At 42.9% G+C, this 19920-nt stretch overlaps 2 protein-coding genes across 2 annotated transcripts; both read left to right on the plus strand.

Moving 5' to 3' along the window:
• The first annotated feature begins 9693 nt into the window (after positions 1-9693).
• Positions 9694-11549, plus strand: LOC136500973 (small ribosomal subunit protein bS21c-like). Its single transcript, XM_066496458.1, has 2 exons — positions 9694-10099; positions 11131-11549. Exons 1-2 carry the CDS (start codon positions 9735-9737, stop codon positions 11243-11245), a joined length of 480 nt encoding a protein of 159 aa, XP_066352555.1. The 5' UTR covers positions 9694-9734; the 3' UTR covers positions 11246-11549.
• Positions 11550-15410: 3861 nt separating this feature from the next.
• Positions 15411-15779, plus strand: LOC136499418 (uncharacterized). The gene has a single exon (XM_066495081.1). The coding sequence runs from the start codon at positions 15411-15413 to the stop codon at positions 15777-15779; it is 369 nt and encodes a 122-aa protein (XP_066351178.1).
• The last annotated feature ends 4141 nt before the right edge of the window (positions 15780-19920 follow it).

The following is a 19920-nucleotide window of genomic DNA, read 5'->3' on the forward strand; positions in this document are numbered from 1 at the left end:
TCTCTCTTTCCATGGTGGTATAATCACCCTACTCACTCTCTTGTATTTACATTGGTATTTAGTTGTGTAGCAAGCTCTTTAGTGTAGCTAGTTTGAGAGCTTGTTTGTTAGTTGAGTAGCGCATTTAGTGAAGCTCTTTAGTGTAGCGTGTTTGAGAGCTTTTAGTGAGTAGTGACTTAGCCATTGATTGATCTAGAGACATTAATTAACTAGAATTATTGGGATAGGTGGCTTGCAACCCTTCGTAGAGCTAGAGCAAAAAGCTTCGCTTTCTAATTGACTAATTAGCTGCTCTAGTGATTTTGTAGAAATTTTATTAGGTTATTCACCCCCTCTAGCCATTTAGGACCTTTCAGACGCCCATGGCCAGACCTCGCAGCGGAAGAAGAAGGGGGAGGGAAAGAAGGTGGCCGCCATGGGCGCGCTAGAGTTTCGCCAGAGCTCCGTCGCGGCCGCAGTGGTCTAGTGAAACAGTGCGCCGCGGTAGGGATGAGGACGAGGAGGATGGTGCAGAGGGGCAAGGGCGAGAGGTGGGCGATGCGGCCGGCGGCGTGGTAGCAAGTGGCCAAGAGCAACGGGGAGGAGGCGGGGTGGGGGAGGAACCCTTTCATCGACGGAGAAGAAGGCGTGGAGAGCGGGCATGCTACATAGAGACAGGTCGTGCTTGTGTATTTCCCAGAGGTGCGACCCGTCACACAATAACGTCATCCAAACAAGTTGGGTTGGGTTCATTCTGTCACGTCTGTGTAGACTACTCTATTTCTGCCCATCTTCACCGGCTGGCACTACCAGTCCAAAGTACTACAGCGCGAAGGTGGACACGGGCGACGATGACGTGAACGAGGAGGAGCTCCTACGGCGGTTTAACTGGCAAGTGTCTCGTGCGGGCGTCATGGAGATCAGGCGACAGTGGAGGCGCGGGACAAGTGCAAGCACACCACATCATACACTTTGTGCCTCTTTGTTTCAACATGATTAACTGAGAGATCAACAATATTATCTAGACCTTTGAAGCTATCAAGCAGTGAAGATGGCTGTGGCGGTGGTGGTGGCATAGAATCTACAGTTTTCTCGATTACTCTCTCCTGAGTCTGTTCTTCCACCACACTTCCACCACATGTTCAATTGCATCAGGGGAACGATTAGAAATAGCAGCAGCCGCCGTTGCCTTCTTTGCTTCACGCTTTTGAAAAAGAGATACAATATCCGAGTTTCTCTTTATAACTGCATGAATATTAAAAAAAAGACATGATGCTAAATAATAAAACAATTTATTATTATAATGTTAGCAAATAACACAAGAGATTAGATCAGGGGAACTGCGGACGTGTGGCGTAGTCGTACTCACCACGTCTCTGTGACTCTGCCATCAGGGTGTCCGGCGGCGCTGGCGCCATGACCGTGTCTCTCGCTCCGCTCGTCCGTTGCCTCCGATCGAGATTTTTTTTGAATGCCTCTTCATCTGGGTACAGCTGTAGCATCTGTTCGTACACACGTACGCCCACTCAATACACGCACACTACTCACACCACCCGTGTACAAACAAACCTATAACTATACTCAGATCTGAAGACTACGTCCTTCTTGAGATCACCGAAATCCACTGATTTCGTAGGCGACGGGCACGTCACGATCCTATTGTGGCATCACGCGTGAGAGGCAGACGCTCCAGAACCTGTAAGATTATTTTTGGGGAATAAATCCCCATGGTGGAAAATCATGGAGCCGAGCAAGGCTCGAACTCAGGACCGGTGGCCTCCACACCGGCAGAGCTCACCATCCGAGCTACGGCTCGGTCCCGCCTCCGATCGAGATTAGATTAGGGGAAAGTTACGCCTAACTGCGTTGCGGGCGTGGTCCATTCGTGAACGCCTTTTTTGCTGCGTGGGCCGCATGAGGTGCCGCAAGTGGGCCTTTCGTGGTGGCGTGATGCATTCCAAGTAAGTTTTTTTTCTTCTTTTTTTCTTTTACAAATACAAATGCAATACGTATATATCTACCCTATCCTATAATACACCATTTAGAATAAATCTACAGCCACACAACAAATGCCTGCTCCACAGTCACGACCTATGCTACATCCACACCAATAAATGCATCCAGAAAATATAACACCATCAAAACGAATACACCAGATTATCTCTTAGCCATTCTCTCTCATTACTCGTCAAAATCCGACGACTCATATTTAGCGTGTCTCCCCTCCGTCGTTCTCCCGCGGACCTCCCACGCACGTGAGCCTGCAGGGTCAGGCGCGCGTCACACCCATGCTCCTCCCCGCTCCCTCACACCGCCCCGGGTTCGATCCCTGCTTCCCCGTCTCGAATTGAATTTCTTCGGAAAAAAAAAACACCGCGGCACAGGGCGGTGGATGAGTGCGCGGCCCCCAATCTACGGCGGCGGCGGTGGCGCACGCCGCCCAGGGTGTGGAGGCAGCGACGGCGCCCGCAGCGGTGGGGCCGGGGAGAGCCATGCGGCACAGGTGGTGGGAGTGGACCGCGATATGGATGCCGCCGCGGTATGGCACTTTAGGGTACAGCGAGGAGACGGATGGATGTCGAGGACGACGACGATGGCTTCATGCTCATGCTTGGTAAATAATCCTTCCTTTCTGTTTTTGCCGTTTCGTGCATGTCCAGTGGCCGTGATGTGTTCAACATAATGCCTAACCATTTATGTTCTGTTTTACTTGCAGGATTTATGTTCGGTCGTGCATGTAAGATTTTTACTGCGGGTTGATGGGCTACCACGGTCATATTTTGATCTGCTTTTCATCCTCACTGGTTCTGGTCATGATGATGGTCCATTATTCCCTTGCATTTCTTGTTTCTTGTTTTTTTTTTTTTTTTTTTTTTTTGCCTCCATTGTAGTTTTAATGCCATGCACACTGGATATGTTAGGACTGTAAGGTTAATGCCGGCAGTTTCTGCGCTCCCATTCATAATGATGGCATTGCATGATAAATTTTTCTTTGTTCCTATAAAAAATTACCTAAATTCAAGGATTATGTGTTTCTACATTATTTGGATTCATATCAGTTTTACGATTTTCTTTTCCTTTTGGCAGTTTGAACTGGTGTTTAGTCACACATGTGTCCACTTATTACATTCCAATGATCTGTTTAGTCAGCATATATCTATCAATGATTTCACACGTGATCTGCTTGTTTGTTCGCCTCATTCTATCTGATGTTTGTTTGTTACGTAACACTGTTTTAATGGTCAGTAGGCTCAATTCAGTTGAAGAAGAGAAACCTAAATTTGTTTATTTAGGGATGCCATATATAAGGCCTTTTAAATGTTTGAGAGAATTTGCTATATGTTAGATTTGTCTGGACACCAATACTTTGGTTTACGTGTCTTTATCTACCTTCATATTTAGGTATGCAAAATTATACTAAACTTGTATTCGCAATCTGATTCTGTTATTTAGCATTCTGGTCACCTTTAACCTTTATATTCTGGTGTAATTTTCTTGTGGCAAGTATGTGGATTCCCTTCCAATGTAGTTGACTGTACTGAATAATTGTTTTTTCTAAATTTCAGGGGAATATAACAAACCTGACGGGCCACCAGTCGTGAGCGCCGCCGGGCCAGCGTGCGCAGGCACCGCCGGATCCGCAGTCACAAGCACCGATGTCCAGTCACGGGCGCCGCCAAGCAGACGCAGGCACCGTCGGGCCCCCACATGCGGTCGAGCAAGGAGCTGTCGCTCGAAAGGTCACCCAGCTTCTGTTTCGGTGAACTTTAGCTCGTGTAACCCTGTGATTAGGAATTTCGTCTATTCTGTGATTATGCTCCCAGCATTTGCTGGTTTAGTCTTCTCAGCTATGAAGGATTGCGTATTACTTGTTTATGCCATAAATAATGCACAAGATAATTTGCTTAATTTAGTGCGAATAGGATTTTATAAGAGATACAGTTTTGTTGTTGGCATTTTTTTTAGCTTGGCTTCATATTTGTTCATTTTGCACAATAATCACATTGATGTCAAATAGTGCTTTCTCTTACTACTTTTTGGGATGTTAGAAGCAGCAAGATGGGCAAATTTGACATATTATGTCCATGAATACCGTATGTCATTTCTCTGATTCATACAGGAGCAAACATTTCAGTGCTACTTAATTGATGCTGGAATAATTTTTTGAATCCTGTTTAGATCAACCTTATTTCTATTCTTCTCATTTGTAATCTACATCTTCATAACAACATTTTTATTTGTGCAGGAAGATCGAGCTATCGGTCAAATTTCTAACCACAGTGTGCACAGCATTCAACTATTGAGAAGTTAGAACCTAGCATAGCAGTCAGTGTACTTTTTTTTTTAGATAACGGATAAAACATCCGGCTTCATCTACCCGAGGGTAGAATCAGGCCAATTATTACAAACACCAGGTCCAAGACCCTTGACCAACTCAAAAACTTAGAGGGCCACAAAACATCCAAAAGGATAACAAAGTTGACACTGAAGAGATCCTGACAAACGCTAACCAATAAATCTGTTCGATAACCATCCATTGGAACTAAAGAAGTGAAGCGCGGACGTCTCTAAACGTTGCCCCGCAAGAAGAAGGTGAAGACGAAGTTCCTCACGCCCAGCTTTGCCCATTGCCGCAGCCAAAAAAAGCAGTCAGTGACTTATGTTGCGCGCATAACCTAGCACAACAATTAGAATCAAGCTTCAATAATAAACTCCTCTGTGTTGGTGGCTAATGTCCACATGGTGTTTGTTCGATTTGAGTAACTGGATGGTGGTAGATACTTTGAGAATTGAGATATATCGATTGATCAGTTCGATTTTTATCATTTACTTGCTCCCTTATATCAGGCTCTGCATGTACTTGCCACTGATAAATATTTCTATTCGGTGCTCTTTTCATCACAGATTAGTGTTGATAAAAGGATTTATTAAACTTTAGCACCATTGCAGTTTGGACTGTTGATAAAAAAAATTATAAAATTTTGGCACCATAGCGCGCGGGAGGACGTCAGGCAGCTGCTCAAGGCACCTCTTGCCATCCCATCCTGGTACGTTATTTCTTTCTCCTCTTGCCATGTTTACTCAGCTGACTACACATCTGTTTATGCAACAGAATTGGGTTTGGGAAAAAAAAAGTGCCCCAGAAGAACTATTCTCTTGTGTTTATGCTAGATCAATTTTGGTCTTTTTGCTTTGTGTGCACATTATTGTTTTCCTCTTCTCGATCCATCATCTGTAATTAAATGATGAGGGGCTACTCTTACATTTAGTTTCATGATAGGTCTTGTGAATGCTCTGAAGCTGATCCAACCGATCAAGGACAAGTTTTCAGGTGTTACCTATGGAGATCTGTTTCAGCTTGCCAGCGCCACAGCCATTGAGGTCCATTAAAATCGCCCCAGCTTATTGATTAAGTGATATTCATTCATAAATTTCTTCTTGGTAATATCATGACTGCCTGACTGATTGTTCTGGTCGGATTGCTGATGTTTGTTGCTGGAAACTGTTTATATTGCTTTTTGCATGAATTATAAATATTTTCTCAATTTATGCTTAATTACTAAAAGATATATCAGTTGGTTGTTTGATTTGCATTGATAGATGCTGCCGTAGCGTTAGCACGGGCACTATACTAGTAATAGTATATTTACCGGTGCCGCAGGGTATGCCAGTTACCCTGTGCCTCCGCCATTGCCACAACACGAAGGTGGACACGGGCGACGATGATGTGAACGGGGAGGAGCTCCTGCAGCGGTTCAACTGGCAGGTGTCCCGTGCGGGGTGTCATGGAGGAGATCAAGCGGCGGTGGAGACGCGGGACAAGCGCAAGCACAAGGTATTTATGTGAAATTAGCATCCCAGCCCGATCATTTTCTCAGTGCATGTGAAATAGTCCATTCATGATCCAGTTTTTGTGTTTGGTATTTATGTGGCAGCGGATCCACGAGGACGCGCGGGACAAGAGCATAAATTATTGAAGCTGTTGGTGATCCTATATTTTTATTATTATTATTAGGCAATGGACGATTTACTGCTCATATTCATCCCTAATATTACTAATCGTCCTTGCCCATAACAAGAGGCCGGCGTGCCTTCTCATGCTCAGCAGCAGTAATTTTTGCACCCATTCATTGTCTCGAAGCATAGCGTCTTACGGTCGCCACCATGGTACCAACAGCAGAAGCTAGTATTGAACTTCCACCACACCGTATTGGGTAGCAGTTTGACGCAACCGCGATCTCCCCTGTCGCTCCCAACTGGATTTGTGTGTTGAGCTGCGCAATAGTTAATTAATTGTTATGTATAATAAGATGCATGAATAACGCATCAAGTGTAAGTTTTAGAACAGCACAAGGGTCTCTCTCTTCTATGTTGTACAATATTACTTACAACTAGAAAACAATGTTTTCAATGTCCAGAAAATTACTATGGTTCAACAGATTTTATGATGTGCATTTACATTGTGAGAGAACCACGAAACATCCAAGGATAAGCATCACAACGACTATAGTAGTCATTCTTCCCTCCATCACAGTGTATGGTGGAGCTTCTGTGTGAGGTATGTATGTATGTATGTCCGACAAACACACACATCCTGCACAATGTTCTATTTATAGATGGTGAAAACATTCTATATTTTAGCAATAATTAATAACTCCTAGGCTTGTGACTAATCCTCCAAAATTTCAAAATATATAGCATTAATTTGGACGAAGATATATCTAATGGAATGAGAATGACTACATCGAGTACATGCTACGAGTTCAGTCCTGATCAATTTTACTGTGATGTCCATTGATGGCTACCATATTTTATTTCCAATTCCAAGGATAATAATGGCATTCTACTTTGCATATATCACCAAAAGATAACAACAAGGTGTTTTATTTATAATGGTAGCTACATTTACCAAGTAACATACCTTATATAACGGGAGAGCTAGCGTCCGAACGTTCAGACGGACGCATGCGTCCGGATAGACCCGCCTGCTCCATTCCGTCCTTGTGGATTCGCACATTCCGTTTCTTGCGCCGCCTGCCCACACGTGGGGACCGCCCGTGCTTGCTCTGTTCCCTACGTGCATGTGGGGACACCTGTGACCACTCTATTTCCCAGGTGCACGCGGGACCTCCCGTGCCTGCTCTGTTTCGTGCGCGCACGCGGGGATCCACATGCCCCGATGCCTATAGATGCGCGTCGCGTGACTCCGACTGTCCCATCCAAGAGTATAGGCTTTCAACATAAAATACTTGCAACATACGTCTAAAACAGTTGAAATATTTAAAACATACACTTGTAACATCTATATGAACCATATGCAACATCTAGATAAAAGCACTTGCAACATATGTCTGAAAACAAATGAAACATTTGTAACAGACACTTGTAACATACGTGTATAGTCATTGCAACATATACAACATCCGGATCTACTTTTGTAACATCTGTATGAAACACTTACAACATACATGTATAGCCATTGCAACATATACAACATCCGGATCTACTTTTGCAACATCCATATAAAACACCTGCAACGACATACGTGCATAGCCATTGCAACATATGCAACATCCGGATGCACTTTTGCAACATCCATATGAAACACTTACAACATACCTCTGAACCATAACACTTAAAACATATGTTTGCAACATGCACTTTCAACGCACATCTTCTGGCCTGGGCGAATCCAGGCGGGCGACGCGGCGAACTAGCGCGGTGGAGGTGGCCGTGGCAGGCGGATTGAGCCCACAACGGTCGGGATGAGTCTAGACGGGCAGGCGACACGGTGGAGGCAGCCACAGTGAGTGGATGGAGACGGTCGCGGCGGGTGGGACGAATCTAGGCAGGCGAGGGTGGGCGACGCGGGTGGGACGAGCCCCTCGAGGAGCTGTGGCAACACGGACCATGCGAAGGATGGTGGTAGGAGCCGAGCTATGAAGGTTACCAGCAGTGAGGCCGAGAGCACTAGGAAATGGCCAGATGGGTGCTCGTGTAGGATCTATCGCATGGTTATCATGGTGATAAGGCGAGGCGTGGCGAGTGACTACCGCCTACGCTTAAGAGAGTACGGCGTAAGGCAAGACGACGCCTTACCAACTAAAGAAAAATTTAAAACAGCAGCTCGCAGCAGTATATAGATGATAAAGAAAAAACAAAAGGAAAAAAGAAAAAGAAAAAGAAAGGAGGAGAAGTAGGAAGTGGTCTGGCCCAGCCCATGTGCACCAAGCAGCCCATGTGCCCCTCACCCTCGTAGCCCTAGTGTGTCTTCATCTTTCTCACGCACTGCACCGTAACCACAACTCTGTTTTGACTTCCGCCTCCGCCCATCTCTCTGTCTCTTCCCTCCCATTCTGCCTCCGCCTCCGCCCACCTCTCTCTCGTTGAAGGAAGAGGAACAGAGGAGGCAGGATGCTATAGGCCAGCACCGCTTGGGGGAAGATGGTCGCGGCATGCAGACAGCCTCTCCTTGCCGCGGCCGCACAGGCGGGCGGTCGGTCGACAACTTCTCCCATCAGCGCGGGCGACCTACAACTTCTGGTTCCCCTCCCGCTCACTGTTGTGGAATCTCCTGCGTGCCCGCTCTCTCCCTCTCGCTCTCTCGCTCACTGGTGTGGAATCTAAGGCGAGTTGTCTGCTGTGGCGCCGTGTGTGCAGCGCCTTGGCGCTTAAGCGATGCCTCGATGACACTGATCTATCGATGACGGGGGAGGGTACCACAGCTGCTGGTAGTGAAGAGGGGAACAGAGAAGGAGATAGAGGTTAGGAGTGCCACAGGACGCAAGCGAATGGATAAGACTTTGTGAGGGAAGGTGAGCGGTGGGCTGCTTTAATGAGATGTTGGCCTACGTCCGATGCATCCATACGTAAGGTAAGTAGCATTATCGTTTAAATAACTTTTTTTGTGATTACACAGTACAACGTAGACACTCATAAGCATGCACACGCACCCCCTATGAACGCATGCACGCAAACCCTACCCCTTCGATGACTGGGTCGAAAAATCCTTAAGATTGATGAAGTTACCATAGACGTCTCGCTATCGACGGGAACGCCATCTATCATTGAAAGCACAACACTGTTAAATCATAGAATATTAGCTCCCATAGGCAGTCGAAACCAGGATATAGGTGCTACTTAGGCCCTGTTTGACAGGATTCCTCACCAGCTCCGGCTCTGGCTCCTCCGAAGAAGCCCTGCCAAACATTTTCCTAGAGAAGCCATTTTCAGTAAAAGCAGAGGAGCCGAAGTCATTTTAGAGGAGCCATAAATTGTGGCTTCTCCAAAACGACTCTTCACTTGGGAGGAGCCGTGCTAAACACCCAGAAGACTCTTGTAATCACTAGGCTAGCCCTTTATGCGATAATCTTCGTGTAAGTTGGAGTATGAGCAAAATTAATAGATACAACCGAAGAGCATTTTTTTTTTGATAACTCGAAGAGCATTATTGCACGGCTGTTAATCAAAGTAACCTTTGCAAAGCGTTTTGGATCCATCGGTGCATAATAATGTGGAGCAAGAGCACGTATCACTAATTCACTATCACTTCAGGAGGGAATCGCAGTGCCCGTCGAACACTATCCGGCCTGCAGATTTCAGCCGCACTGGGCTGATCCGTGGGCTAAATCCTTTAAGAGAAAGCCCATCAGGCCCATCAACGAGGTCGTTCTACAAACAGTGGTGGCCAGTGGGTGGGTTCGTTCTGTCGAGGCCTCTATTCCGATCCGTCTTCGCCGGCCGGCATCACCACCATGGCCGCCGCCACCACCACCTACGCGGCCGCAGCCGTCTCGTCGTCGCGTGCACCTCCCCTCCTCCAACCCACCTCCAACGCCACCTTCGTTTCCTTCCCGCGGCGGCCGCTCCCCGCCACCACCCTCGCCCTCTCCGCCCCCTCCCAGCTGTCGCTAGTGCCGGCGGCCAACCCCAAGTACCACAACGCGAAGGTGGACGCGGGCGACGAGGACGTGGACGGGGAGGAGATCCTGCGGCGGTTCAACTGGCAGGTGTCCCGCGCGGGCGTCATGGAGGAGATCAGGCGGCGGCGGAGGCACGAGGACGCGCGGGACAAGCGCAAGCGCAAGGCGCGGTCGGCGGCGCGGAGGTTCCGCCGGAGGTGCGTTCTTCATCGATATGTTTTGTCGATTCGTGCGTATAGGATGAATGATGTGGTCTCTCATCCTGTGTTATTTGTCTTACAATTTTCTTTTTCTCGATCAGGCGTTGTGCCTGTACTATTTGTCTTACAATTTTACTAGGTGCTACAGTAAATGATATGATTACTGATTTGATGACCTTTGAGCTTAGTTTTAGACTAAACTGCTAGAGTTAGTGACTGATTTAATGTACATGTCCTATGTGCAAGTTGTTTTACATTAAGCACTACATTAGGATGCTATGTGATCGAATATCTGACAGCAATAGTTTGATTGCCAAATTCATAAACATTGCATGCCAAGTTGCCAACCATTTTACTGCTGACATTCATGATCCTGAAGGTGGGACAGCTAGTTCTACAGACATTAGCATCCCAGCACCGATCATTTTCTGAATGGAAATAGCTGCGCATGTGAAATGGTCCATTCATGATCCAGTTTTTGTCTGTGGTATTTATGCTGTTTTGTGTACCATCATCATCATATCTTGCACTGGTATAATTCTTGTTCAGGTTTCGAAAAGTGGGGTGTTATTCTTCATCATGAATACATGAGTGTGCATCCCCTGGCATGTTCAACTGCAAGGAAATGGCTAATCAAATACCCATTGTTTGCAACATTCAGCAAGCTTTATGCTGAATTTTGCAAAAATCTAGCATCAAGGGCATCTCCCCTTTCTGAAGTCATGTTTGTTTTTTCCATTCCAAAGTTTCAGGAAGTTTTATGCTGAATTTTGCAAAACTAGCATCAAGGGCATCTCCCCTTTCTGAAGACATGTTTGTTTTTTGGCCATTCCAAAGTTTCAGCAAGCTTTATGCTGAATTTAGCAAAATCTGACATCAAGGAGTTCTCCCCTTTCTGAAAGAGAGAATTGTTTTTGGTCATTCCAAAGTTCATTTGAGTTGTCAAGTTCATCCACTTCATTTGAGTTATAGCAACAATATAAGAAACTCCTGACTCCTGCTAACTGAGCCCAGTCACTCTGCTGCAGGCGATTCAAGGGCCCCTACCCTTTCAGTGATGATCAGGGGGCGGCGGAGCAGGCCTCTGATGATGAGGGGAATGACAACTGGGAGCTCCCTGCAGGAGAGTTGCCTTACAGGTAGAGATAGTTGAGAAATTGAAGCATGATTTTGTCTGCACTGCAGAAGAGTTTCAACACCCCCAGCTTCAGTTCTTCCTGTAGTCAGAGGAAATTGAGTAGGTGTTGCCAAACCAATTCTAGGCGATTGGCGGCCAAAGCACGGTATACTGATGTAAAGCTTTGTTCTGATTGTGTTATGTCTCAGAGAGCAGCAGACCCTCCTGACTGTGCTGCAAATACTTGATCTTTCTGTATTTAGTTCTTGTGGATGGATGTACAATGGCTGGTGGTGTTGTCACAAGAATTCTGATGCTAACTTTTCTGGTGGGGCAAAGATGAATTCTGATGCAGTAGACACTTGATTCGGTGATCTAGTACTCATTCAGAAAAATTGTTCTTTTGCGGCTGCAAAATTGCCATGCCGGTCTTGGTCCAATCATGTTGCAAATTCAGTTTTGAATACGTTACAATGAGGAATTATTGAACATGTGCCAGAAGTGACCAAAAACGACGTGAAGACAACGATATGAGGATGGAGATTTCTGGCGAAGGAGAAGAGCGAGGAAAGCTCGTGCCACTGCCACCCTGCCCTGTCTACTTTCTTGGGAGGGGAGGAAACAAAAGTACCTCAAAAAGAAAAACATAACAAACGTCCCAAAGACGCTTACGGTGACTTGCGCCTTGCTTCAACCACTGATAAGAAGGCATCCGACTTAGCTGAATTCCCAAGTTGAAGTTGGCATAACGAGAACCGGAGTTATCGAAGCCAGGAATAAAGGATTGCAGAGGTCGTGGTTTAGGAAGATTGCATAGGTGATGTTTTGTAGGTATTCCCTCCGTCTCAAAATAAGTGTTGCTATGGTATTTGTGTCTATCAAATTTTCTTAAGTTTGTTCCCCTCAAAAAAAAATTCTTAAGTTTGGCTGGATTTAGAGAAAATAGTAGCAACATCGGCATCTCCAAATAATTTTATTATAATAACAGATTAGGACCTCAACACACACCGCTCCACAAGCATCGCACCACCACCCATGCTGCAACAAAAATTAGCTGTCTTATTTATGTTTGCGACAAATTATAATAATCCTTCCATGACACCTTGTTTATTTTACCTGACTCGGTTATAAATATGCTTGTGTCGCTTTCCTCTCACAACCATGCCACGACAAACCACACGCCAAGTCATCTCCAAATTCAACAAAATCGATCTGCAATCTGCATCACCTCTATAAGCTAATTCGGTGACTCAGGTGTGTTCAGTTGTCTCTCTTGCTCATATATATACTCGGTCAAATGTGCATGATGAAATTCCATCCACTGATGCCAAATCTTCTTCAATCTCATCCGTCGTATTATTGGTAGCACTGAGTGACCTTGAGCAAACTCAAATTTATGGTTGGAGTCCCTTTTTTTAGCTTTTACGAAAGACATTGGTTGGAGTCCTTTCATTTACTGCAATTGATCTTTCAGTATGATCACTGTGAACACGCCACTACACTGTAGAATTGATAAACGATGAACAGATGTCAAGAAAGGAACAACTAAATTGGAAGGAGCACACGAACTTTGTTCTACTTTAGAGAAACGGGATTGCTAAGCCAACATTCCCGTCTGGAGAACAAAAAGTTCAATTAATTTATGAAATCTTTGTGTTCCCAATAAGATCTTTATTTTTAGAAAACAATATACTCTTTATTCTGTTCTCTGTATAGGCATGCACTCAACTAGACATTGTTACAAATTACAAAATAGCCATAGGCTGTTTGGAAATGCCAACAAATAGTGGAAAATTGCTAAACATAGCAGCTGCTTCATAGAACTAAAGCAAAAGACAACCATTAAATGCCAAGTCTATTAGTAATCTTTATGTTGTGAAAAAACTAACAAAAATAGAATGACTAACTGCATGTTTGTATACTATGAGCTAATTGTTAGCTAGCTAATATTAGCTCAAATTAGCTCTAGTGCATATAAACAGGAGAGCTAATAGGTGGCAAGTCTTCAACTAGTTGTCAGACAACTAGCTAGCCAACTATAGTTAATTTAGGCTATTTTTTAGCCCAACTAGTAACTAGCTATGTGTATCCAACATGCCCTAAGAAACACCCCACTATTATTATAAAACACGTAATGGTGTACTTAAATTGAAGCCATGAAATACCATAAAAATAGGATACGACGGAGGAAACTAGAGAGAACTACGGAAGCTTCACACAAGTTCCTTCACTGCTCATTCTTGGCGTGTTAATCTAATTCAAGTAGAAAAGTTGTACTCCTCCCGATCATAAAGATATGACACTTTGACTAAAATCCAGCTAAACTTTGGAACTTGTGTAAAGATATGACCACATATAGCTCTCAAAATATTTAGTTTAGAGACATAAAAATCATATGAATATATTTTTCTTGAACAACATTTTCGCATACATTTATTAGACATTATAACTACATTTTGATAGAAAATTGTGGTCTAAATTACACCCCGAAGATGACACTGAGGAGTTTATAGTAATAAGTTGAGTGCCAACATAATAAGATAAAACATGGGGGCCTTAATCTTGTGGGCCCTGTGTTGTCAATCATCTTCACAAAGCTCGCTCGCATACCGCTCATATGTCGTATTCTTCCGTCACCAAACAATTATTTTTACTCGAATAGTGAAACTTTCTACTGATCTCCTTTGTCTCCTTCCATTTCTTTGTGCGCCTTTTTAAGGACCTTCTCAAATTAAAAGAGTCCAAGAGGTACCAAATTAAATCTTGGTACCTCAAGTACTATATTTTCTGTTGTCTAGGTATAATAGTACCTTTGGTAACCTCTTGAAGGACAGTAAAAGGACTCATTATTTTTATAAGGTACATACATTTCTTCAATGATTTAAAAATATGGAGGGCACAGGTGTAAATTTATTTATTTGCACCCTTTTGATTAGTCCGTATTTATGTATAATATATGCAGACTTTGCATTCATTTTTTTTATATAAAGGAAGACTTTAGTGATTTTTTTTTCAAAAATAATACATCTAGTTGATACAAGTCTTAGAAAAAGCTCCCTTTGCCTGAGTAGCACATAGCATGTATTACGAAAGTGATCACATACACTCTAGCCACCATCAATCTGTAGATTAGACCACCGTCCATGTGCCACCATCTGCATGGCTGCATCAATTGTCGCAAGGCCACCATAACCAAATCCTATAAAACCGGCTTCTAAAGGATAGATCAAGCACTAGTAAAAAAATGGCTTCTATTCCCGGCTGCCAACCCACTTTATTCCCGGTTACGCAACCGGGAATAGGAGTTCGGGAATAAAGGGTTAGTAGCCGGGAATAGAAGTGGACCTTTAGTCCCGGTTGGTGATACCAACCGGGGCTAAAAAGGTAGCCACGCTAGCGCCTGGGCTGGCCCCTTTATTCCCGGTTGGTATTACCAACCGGGACTAAAGGGTCTTTTTTTTTCTTTTCCTGCTTATTTCAATTGATGATTCTTTTTTGTTTTAATTTGGTTTTCGAATACGCATTATTCGCTGTAAAGTAATATACGTATACGCACGCGTACTGTAAAGTTTTCGCTCGATCAATGCACGCAAGCAACACAAGTAAAAGTAAACTAAAACATAATATTACATTTCATCGTCACATGTAAAGTTTGCATTAATTGTACATTTCATCATCACATGTTCTTTGGATCAATATGAAATTTGGCTTTCATCATCACATATTTGGGTCATAGTAAAACTCGACGCCAGGAGAAATCCACCTATTGTCTCTTGGATTGCTTTGAGATGATGTGTGTCCAGGGTTTTTTCCTTCAATCAACGAGTCTTCAATTTGAGATATGAGATAAAGAAAAAGTATATTAGTATATATATATATACACACACATTAATTTCATACATATATACATTAATTGATATATATATACACATTTCATACATACATAATTTCATACATATATACATTAATTGATATATATATACACATTTCATACATATATACATTAATACACATTTCGTCAATATAATTCATAAATATAATAAATATAATATATATATACCGGTGGTTTAGAATTAATGGAGTGTTGGCGACGGGCGGTGGTGGACAGCGGCGCTGGATCGAGGCACGGGGGCCCCTGGCCGGGCGCGGCGTCGTCGGGGCTACTCCGACGAGGTGTGGGTGGGCGTCGGGATGCCCTCCAGTGAGGAAGAAGGCGCGGCGTCGGGCCAGGGTGGCAAATCGGCGGCAGCGTGGCGCGCGCGCGGCGTCGGGGGCAGCCAGGGGCTCCTCCTTGAGGGGCGCGGCGTCGGGGCTACTCCGGTGAGGTGGGCGGGCGTCGGGGTGCCCTCCTGTGAGGAAGGCGGCGTCGGGGGTGGCCGGGAAGGCGAAATCAGCGGCGGCGTGGCGCGCGCGCGGCGTCGGGGGCGGCCGGGGCTCCTCGGTGAGGGGCACGGCGTCGGGGCTACTCCGGCGAGGTGGGCGAGCCTCGGGGTGCCCTCCGGTGAGGAAGGCGGCGTCGGGGGTGGCCGGGGAGGCAAATCGATGGCGGCGGAGCTCTAGGGACGCGCTGAAGACGAAGACGATCGATGAGGAGGAAGAGAGAAGGGAGGCGGCGGTATATAGGAGAGGGACCTTTAGTCCTGGCTCCATCCACCGCCCGAGACTAAAGCACCTTTAGTCCCGGCTCCTACCACCAGCCGGGACTAAAGGGGGGACCTTTAGTCCTGGCTGTTGGATGAAGCCGGGACTAAAGGATTTTTTGGCGGGCCGCCAAATGCAGCCCACCTTTAGTCCCAGCCGGTGGCAGGAGCCGGAACTAAAGGTGGGCTACATTTTCATTTCCCTCCAACTTTTAAGCAGATCAGTTTATTTTATATATGTTTGTATTTAAATGTTTAAGTCTTATTATTTGCGCAGTAAATTCAATACTAGGCATAATTTTTTTTAGAAAAAGTAATAAACTTTATTTTCATTTACTGCACACAAAAAAAATATGTGACCTAAACTATTGTGTTTTTTATTATAAATGTTGAACATAATGCAACTAATACTCACTATTTTCGTTAATGCAAAAATATAGACTTTAATTGAAATTATTAAATTTATTGGTTTTCGATAGGAAATTAGTTTTCACGTAATTGTAACGTAAATCTTTAGGTTCTTCATTAATCATTGTATAATTAATCGGTGAGTTCGGGCGGAAATTCAATTAAAGTTAAAAAAGTACCAAACCACCTCAGAAAAATCTCAAACTTGGTGAAGGCTACACACAGGGCATTTGTAGTCTTGAGAAAAAGTTTGAGACCAATCCGGCACTGGAAAGCAAATGGACTTTAGAGTCCCAGAGAACCTAGGTGTATAGATAGGATTCGACGAAAGGTTCTATATACCTCTGTGAAGCACGTCGACTCCGCCTATGTCAAAATGGCTTGAAATTTTTTTGACAGTCATTTACACCCAAAATATGGCCCACACAAGATCTTAGATTTTTCTGATAATTATTTTTATTATTACATTTTTCTTTGTGCCGCGTGAGACGAAATACGGTGAATTACATATTGAAAACAATATAATTTTGCATCAACCTCCACAAATATTTGTCTCCTAGGGCACAATAGACCATTTGGCAAAGTTTGGCACCATTCCGGATCATTTAGGGGGTGGACCCAGTTCAATGTATAATTAATCGGTGAATTCGCGCGAAAATTCAATTAAAGTGAAAAAAGTACCAAACCCCCTCAGAAAAATCTCAAACTTGGTGGTGGCTACACATACGGCATTTGAAGTCTTGAGAAAAAGTTTCAACCCAATCCGGCACTAGAAAGCACATGAACCTCAGAATCCCAGAGAACGTGTATAGATAGGGTTCGACGAAAGGTTCTATATACCTCTGTGAAGCACGTTGACTCCACCTATGTCGAAATGGCTTAAAATTTTTTTGGCAGTCATTCACACCCAAAATATGCCCCCACACAAGATCTTAGGTTTTTCTGATAATTATTTTTATTATTACATTTTTCTTTGTGCCGCGTGAGACAAAATACCATGAATTACCTATTCAAAACAATATAATTTTGCATCAACCTCCACAAATATTTGTCTCCTAGGGCGCAAGAGACCATTTGGCAAAGTTTGGCACCATTCCGGATCTTTTCGGGGATGGACTCAGTTCAACGTATAATTAATCGGTGAAGTCGCATGGAAATTCAATTAAAGTGAAAAAATTACCAAACCAATTCAGAAAAATCTCGAACTTGGTGGTGGCTTCACACTGGGCATTTGAAACCCTGATAAAAATTATGAGATCAATCAGGCACTAGAAAGCACATGGACCAGAAAATTCAAAGTATAGTTAACAAAAGAATATAATCAATTAAAGGGTCTTTTCTCTTATTAAATAAATGTTTGGGTGCTTTCTTGTCGAGAAAGTGACTTAGTTCAGATGGCTAGCTAGTGCGCTGCGGTTTGGACCTTGGCTATGAGGTCGTGGGTTCAATGCTTGGCTGCCCCATTTTTTTGTCCAGCGCGACTATATTATTTTATCAAGAAAGATTTTATCCCAGTTATAGCCCAGAGTCTCCTTTAGTCCCGGCTGGAGCCTCAAGCCGGGAGTAAAGATTTATTCCCGGTTGGAAGGTCCAGCCGGGACTATAACCGGGACTAATTGTTGCATGTCGTCGTCACACACTTGGGGCAGGAACTTTGTATCCTTGTTTGAGGATACAACCGGGACTAATAGTCCCTTTAGTCCCGAACACAAAAATACCGGGACTAAAGGCAAAAATAGAGGTGGGATAAAAGGTCTGTTTTCTAGTAGTGAAGTACGTAGTCAATAGATATGCAAATAAGAAATCATTGCTCTCACTAGCATTTCGTTTTTCATACTTCCATGCATGTAGTTAAGTAGGGATAGCAAAGTCACTCTGCCCTGCATTTTCTCTTGGTTTCATATTTTAAATAAAAGGAGTAGGATTTAATTTAATGAATCGACACATAGCTAGTTCAGTGAGAAACCATATTTTGCATTTCTGAAAAGTATAAAGCCAGACAAAAAACCAAATATGATCATTAATGATTATTTTGCAAGTGACATGATGGAATGCACTGCACACATCTTTACTTTACTAATTAGCCCATAAAAACTTGCTCCAGCACGGTCTAGAATCTTATGTTATATAAGTGGTGAAAGTTAAGTGGATAAATTTAGTACATATAACTAATCAAAATTGGGTACTTTTCCTCTCTTTGAATTTATTTTCTAACATAATACCCATTTAGATACTCTGTAATCTTTATTTGATTATGATTAATTTATCAATTACTATATATGTGTTTCATCATTGAATTGCACCTTTTTGGGTTTTTAACATGTATTTAGTTGAAACTTAGCTTAAGGTGTATCAGCTCTTGTTGCATCACTTTTGTGACATCATGACCCGATATTTTGGCTTTCAAATTTTGATCTTATTAGTTGTTGCAATTTTTTTCATCCACACGTTAAGATCAAAATCTAGTGCTTATTATATCTTTTATTCAAAATTTTCCATTTATTATATTTATTAAAAAGTAGATTCTAGGTCCTCGAGTCTACTTTTACTTACTACAATAGCATCAATAGTTGTTTCCACAACACTCAATATGCTTGAATTTCCTCAATCAAAAAATTATATGTATAGCAGTATTGTTATATATTTATCACTTATGTACACTGTTCGCCTAAACGGTCGTTTAGCCCGTTTAAACACCGTGTAAACGCTACACGGTCGTGCGCCGTTTCCGTTTAATCACCCGTTTACCCCGTTTAATTGGTCGTTTAGCCCGTTTAATAGGACGTTTTGCCCGAATAATGGCTAAACGGTAAGTGACCGACTGTTTACCGTTTAGCGTTTAGGAAAACACTGCTTATGTATGCATGTATATTTGGTATACATAGTGACAATCTCATTTATGTTTACTTTGAATTTAATAGTAGTAGAATTGGATAATTTAGAAACATATATAGCATATTTTTATGTTTTTTTATTATTTTCTGTAATAGCTTATATTGGTAATTTAGACATAGATTTGAGGATATTATAGTTTATGTTCTATGACAACAGATGCAGGTAATTTAGATGAAAATTAAATGAGTTACTTTATATTATCTTTTATAATGACAGAGGTGAATAATTTAAAAGCAAATTTTGGTGTTACTTTGAATTATCTTTCATAATGGCGAGGTTGGTAGTTAAGATGTAGATTTTGAGGGTTATTTATAATTTTTCATAATGGAAAAAGTGAGTATTTGTTTTTAGAAAACAGGATAGATCAAATGGTTGCTATTCTCTAGATGATTTGAGTCAACCCAATTAATGGTTAGGAGTTTTTAGAGGATTAATGTGGAGTCTTCGTTGGGGGCTTCCAATTAATCATATTAAGATATATGTTGTCATGATTTGTATTGCACCCATGTGGGGTCTTCAATATGTATTTTATTAATACCAAAGCGTTATATCATCTCTTGTTGTATTCCTTTCTGTGACATCATAAATTTATATTTTGACTTTCAACTTTAATCTCATTAGTTATTGCACCTTTTTTTATCCATGTATTAAGTTGAAACTGTTTATTGTATATTTTATTCAAAGTTTTCCTTTTTGATTTTATTAAAAACATATTTTAGGTCTTAAAGTACAATCTTAATTACTACAATAGCAAAATA

Source organism: Miscanthus floridulus, chromosome 13 (assembly GCF_019320115.1).
Source record: "Miscanthus floridulus cultivar M001 chromosome 13, ASM1932011v1, whole genome shotgun sequence".
Lineage (NCBI taxonomy): Eukaryota > Viridiplantae > Streptophyta > Magnoliopsida > Poales > Poaceae > Miscanthus > Miscanthus floridulus.

What these genes read in the sequence shown, in the direction of transcription:
- LOC136500973 (XM_066496458.1), top strand. Translation starts at nt 9,735, where the DNA reads ATGGCCGCCGCCACCACCACCTACGCGGCCGCAGCCGTCTCGTCGTCG. An exon ending in GCGCGGAGGTTCCGCCGGAG is followed by an intron (nt 10,100 to 11,130) that starts GTGCGTTCTTCA and finishes ACTCTGCTGCAG; the next exon opens with GCGATTCAAGGGCCCCTACC.
- LOC136499418 (XM_066495081.1), top strand. Translation starts at nt 15,411, where the DNA reads ATGCCCTCCAGTGAGGAAGAAGGCGCGGCGTCGGGCCAGGGTGGCAAA.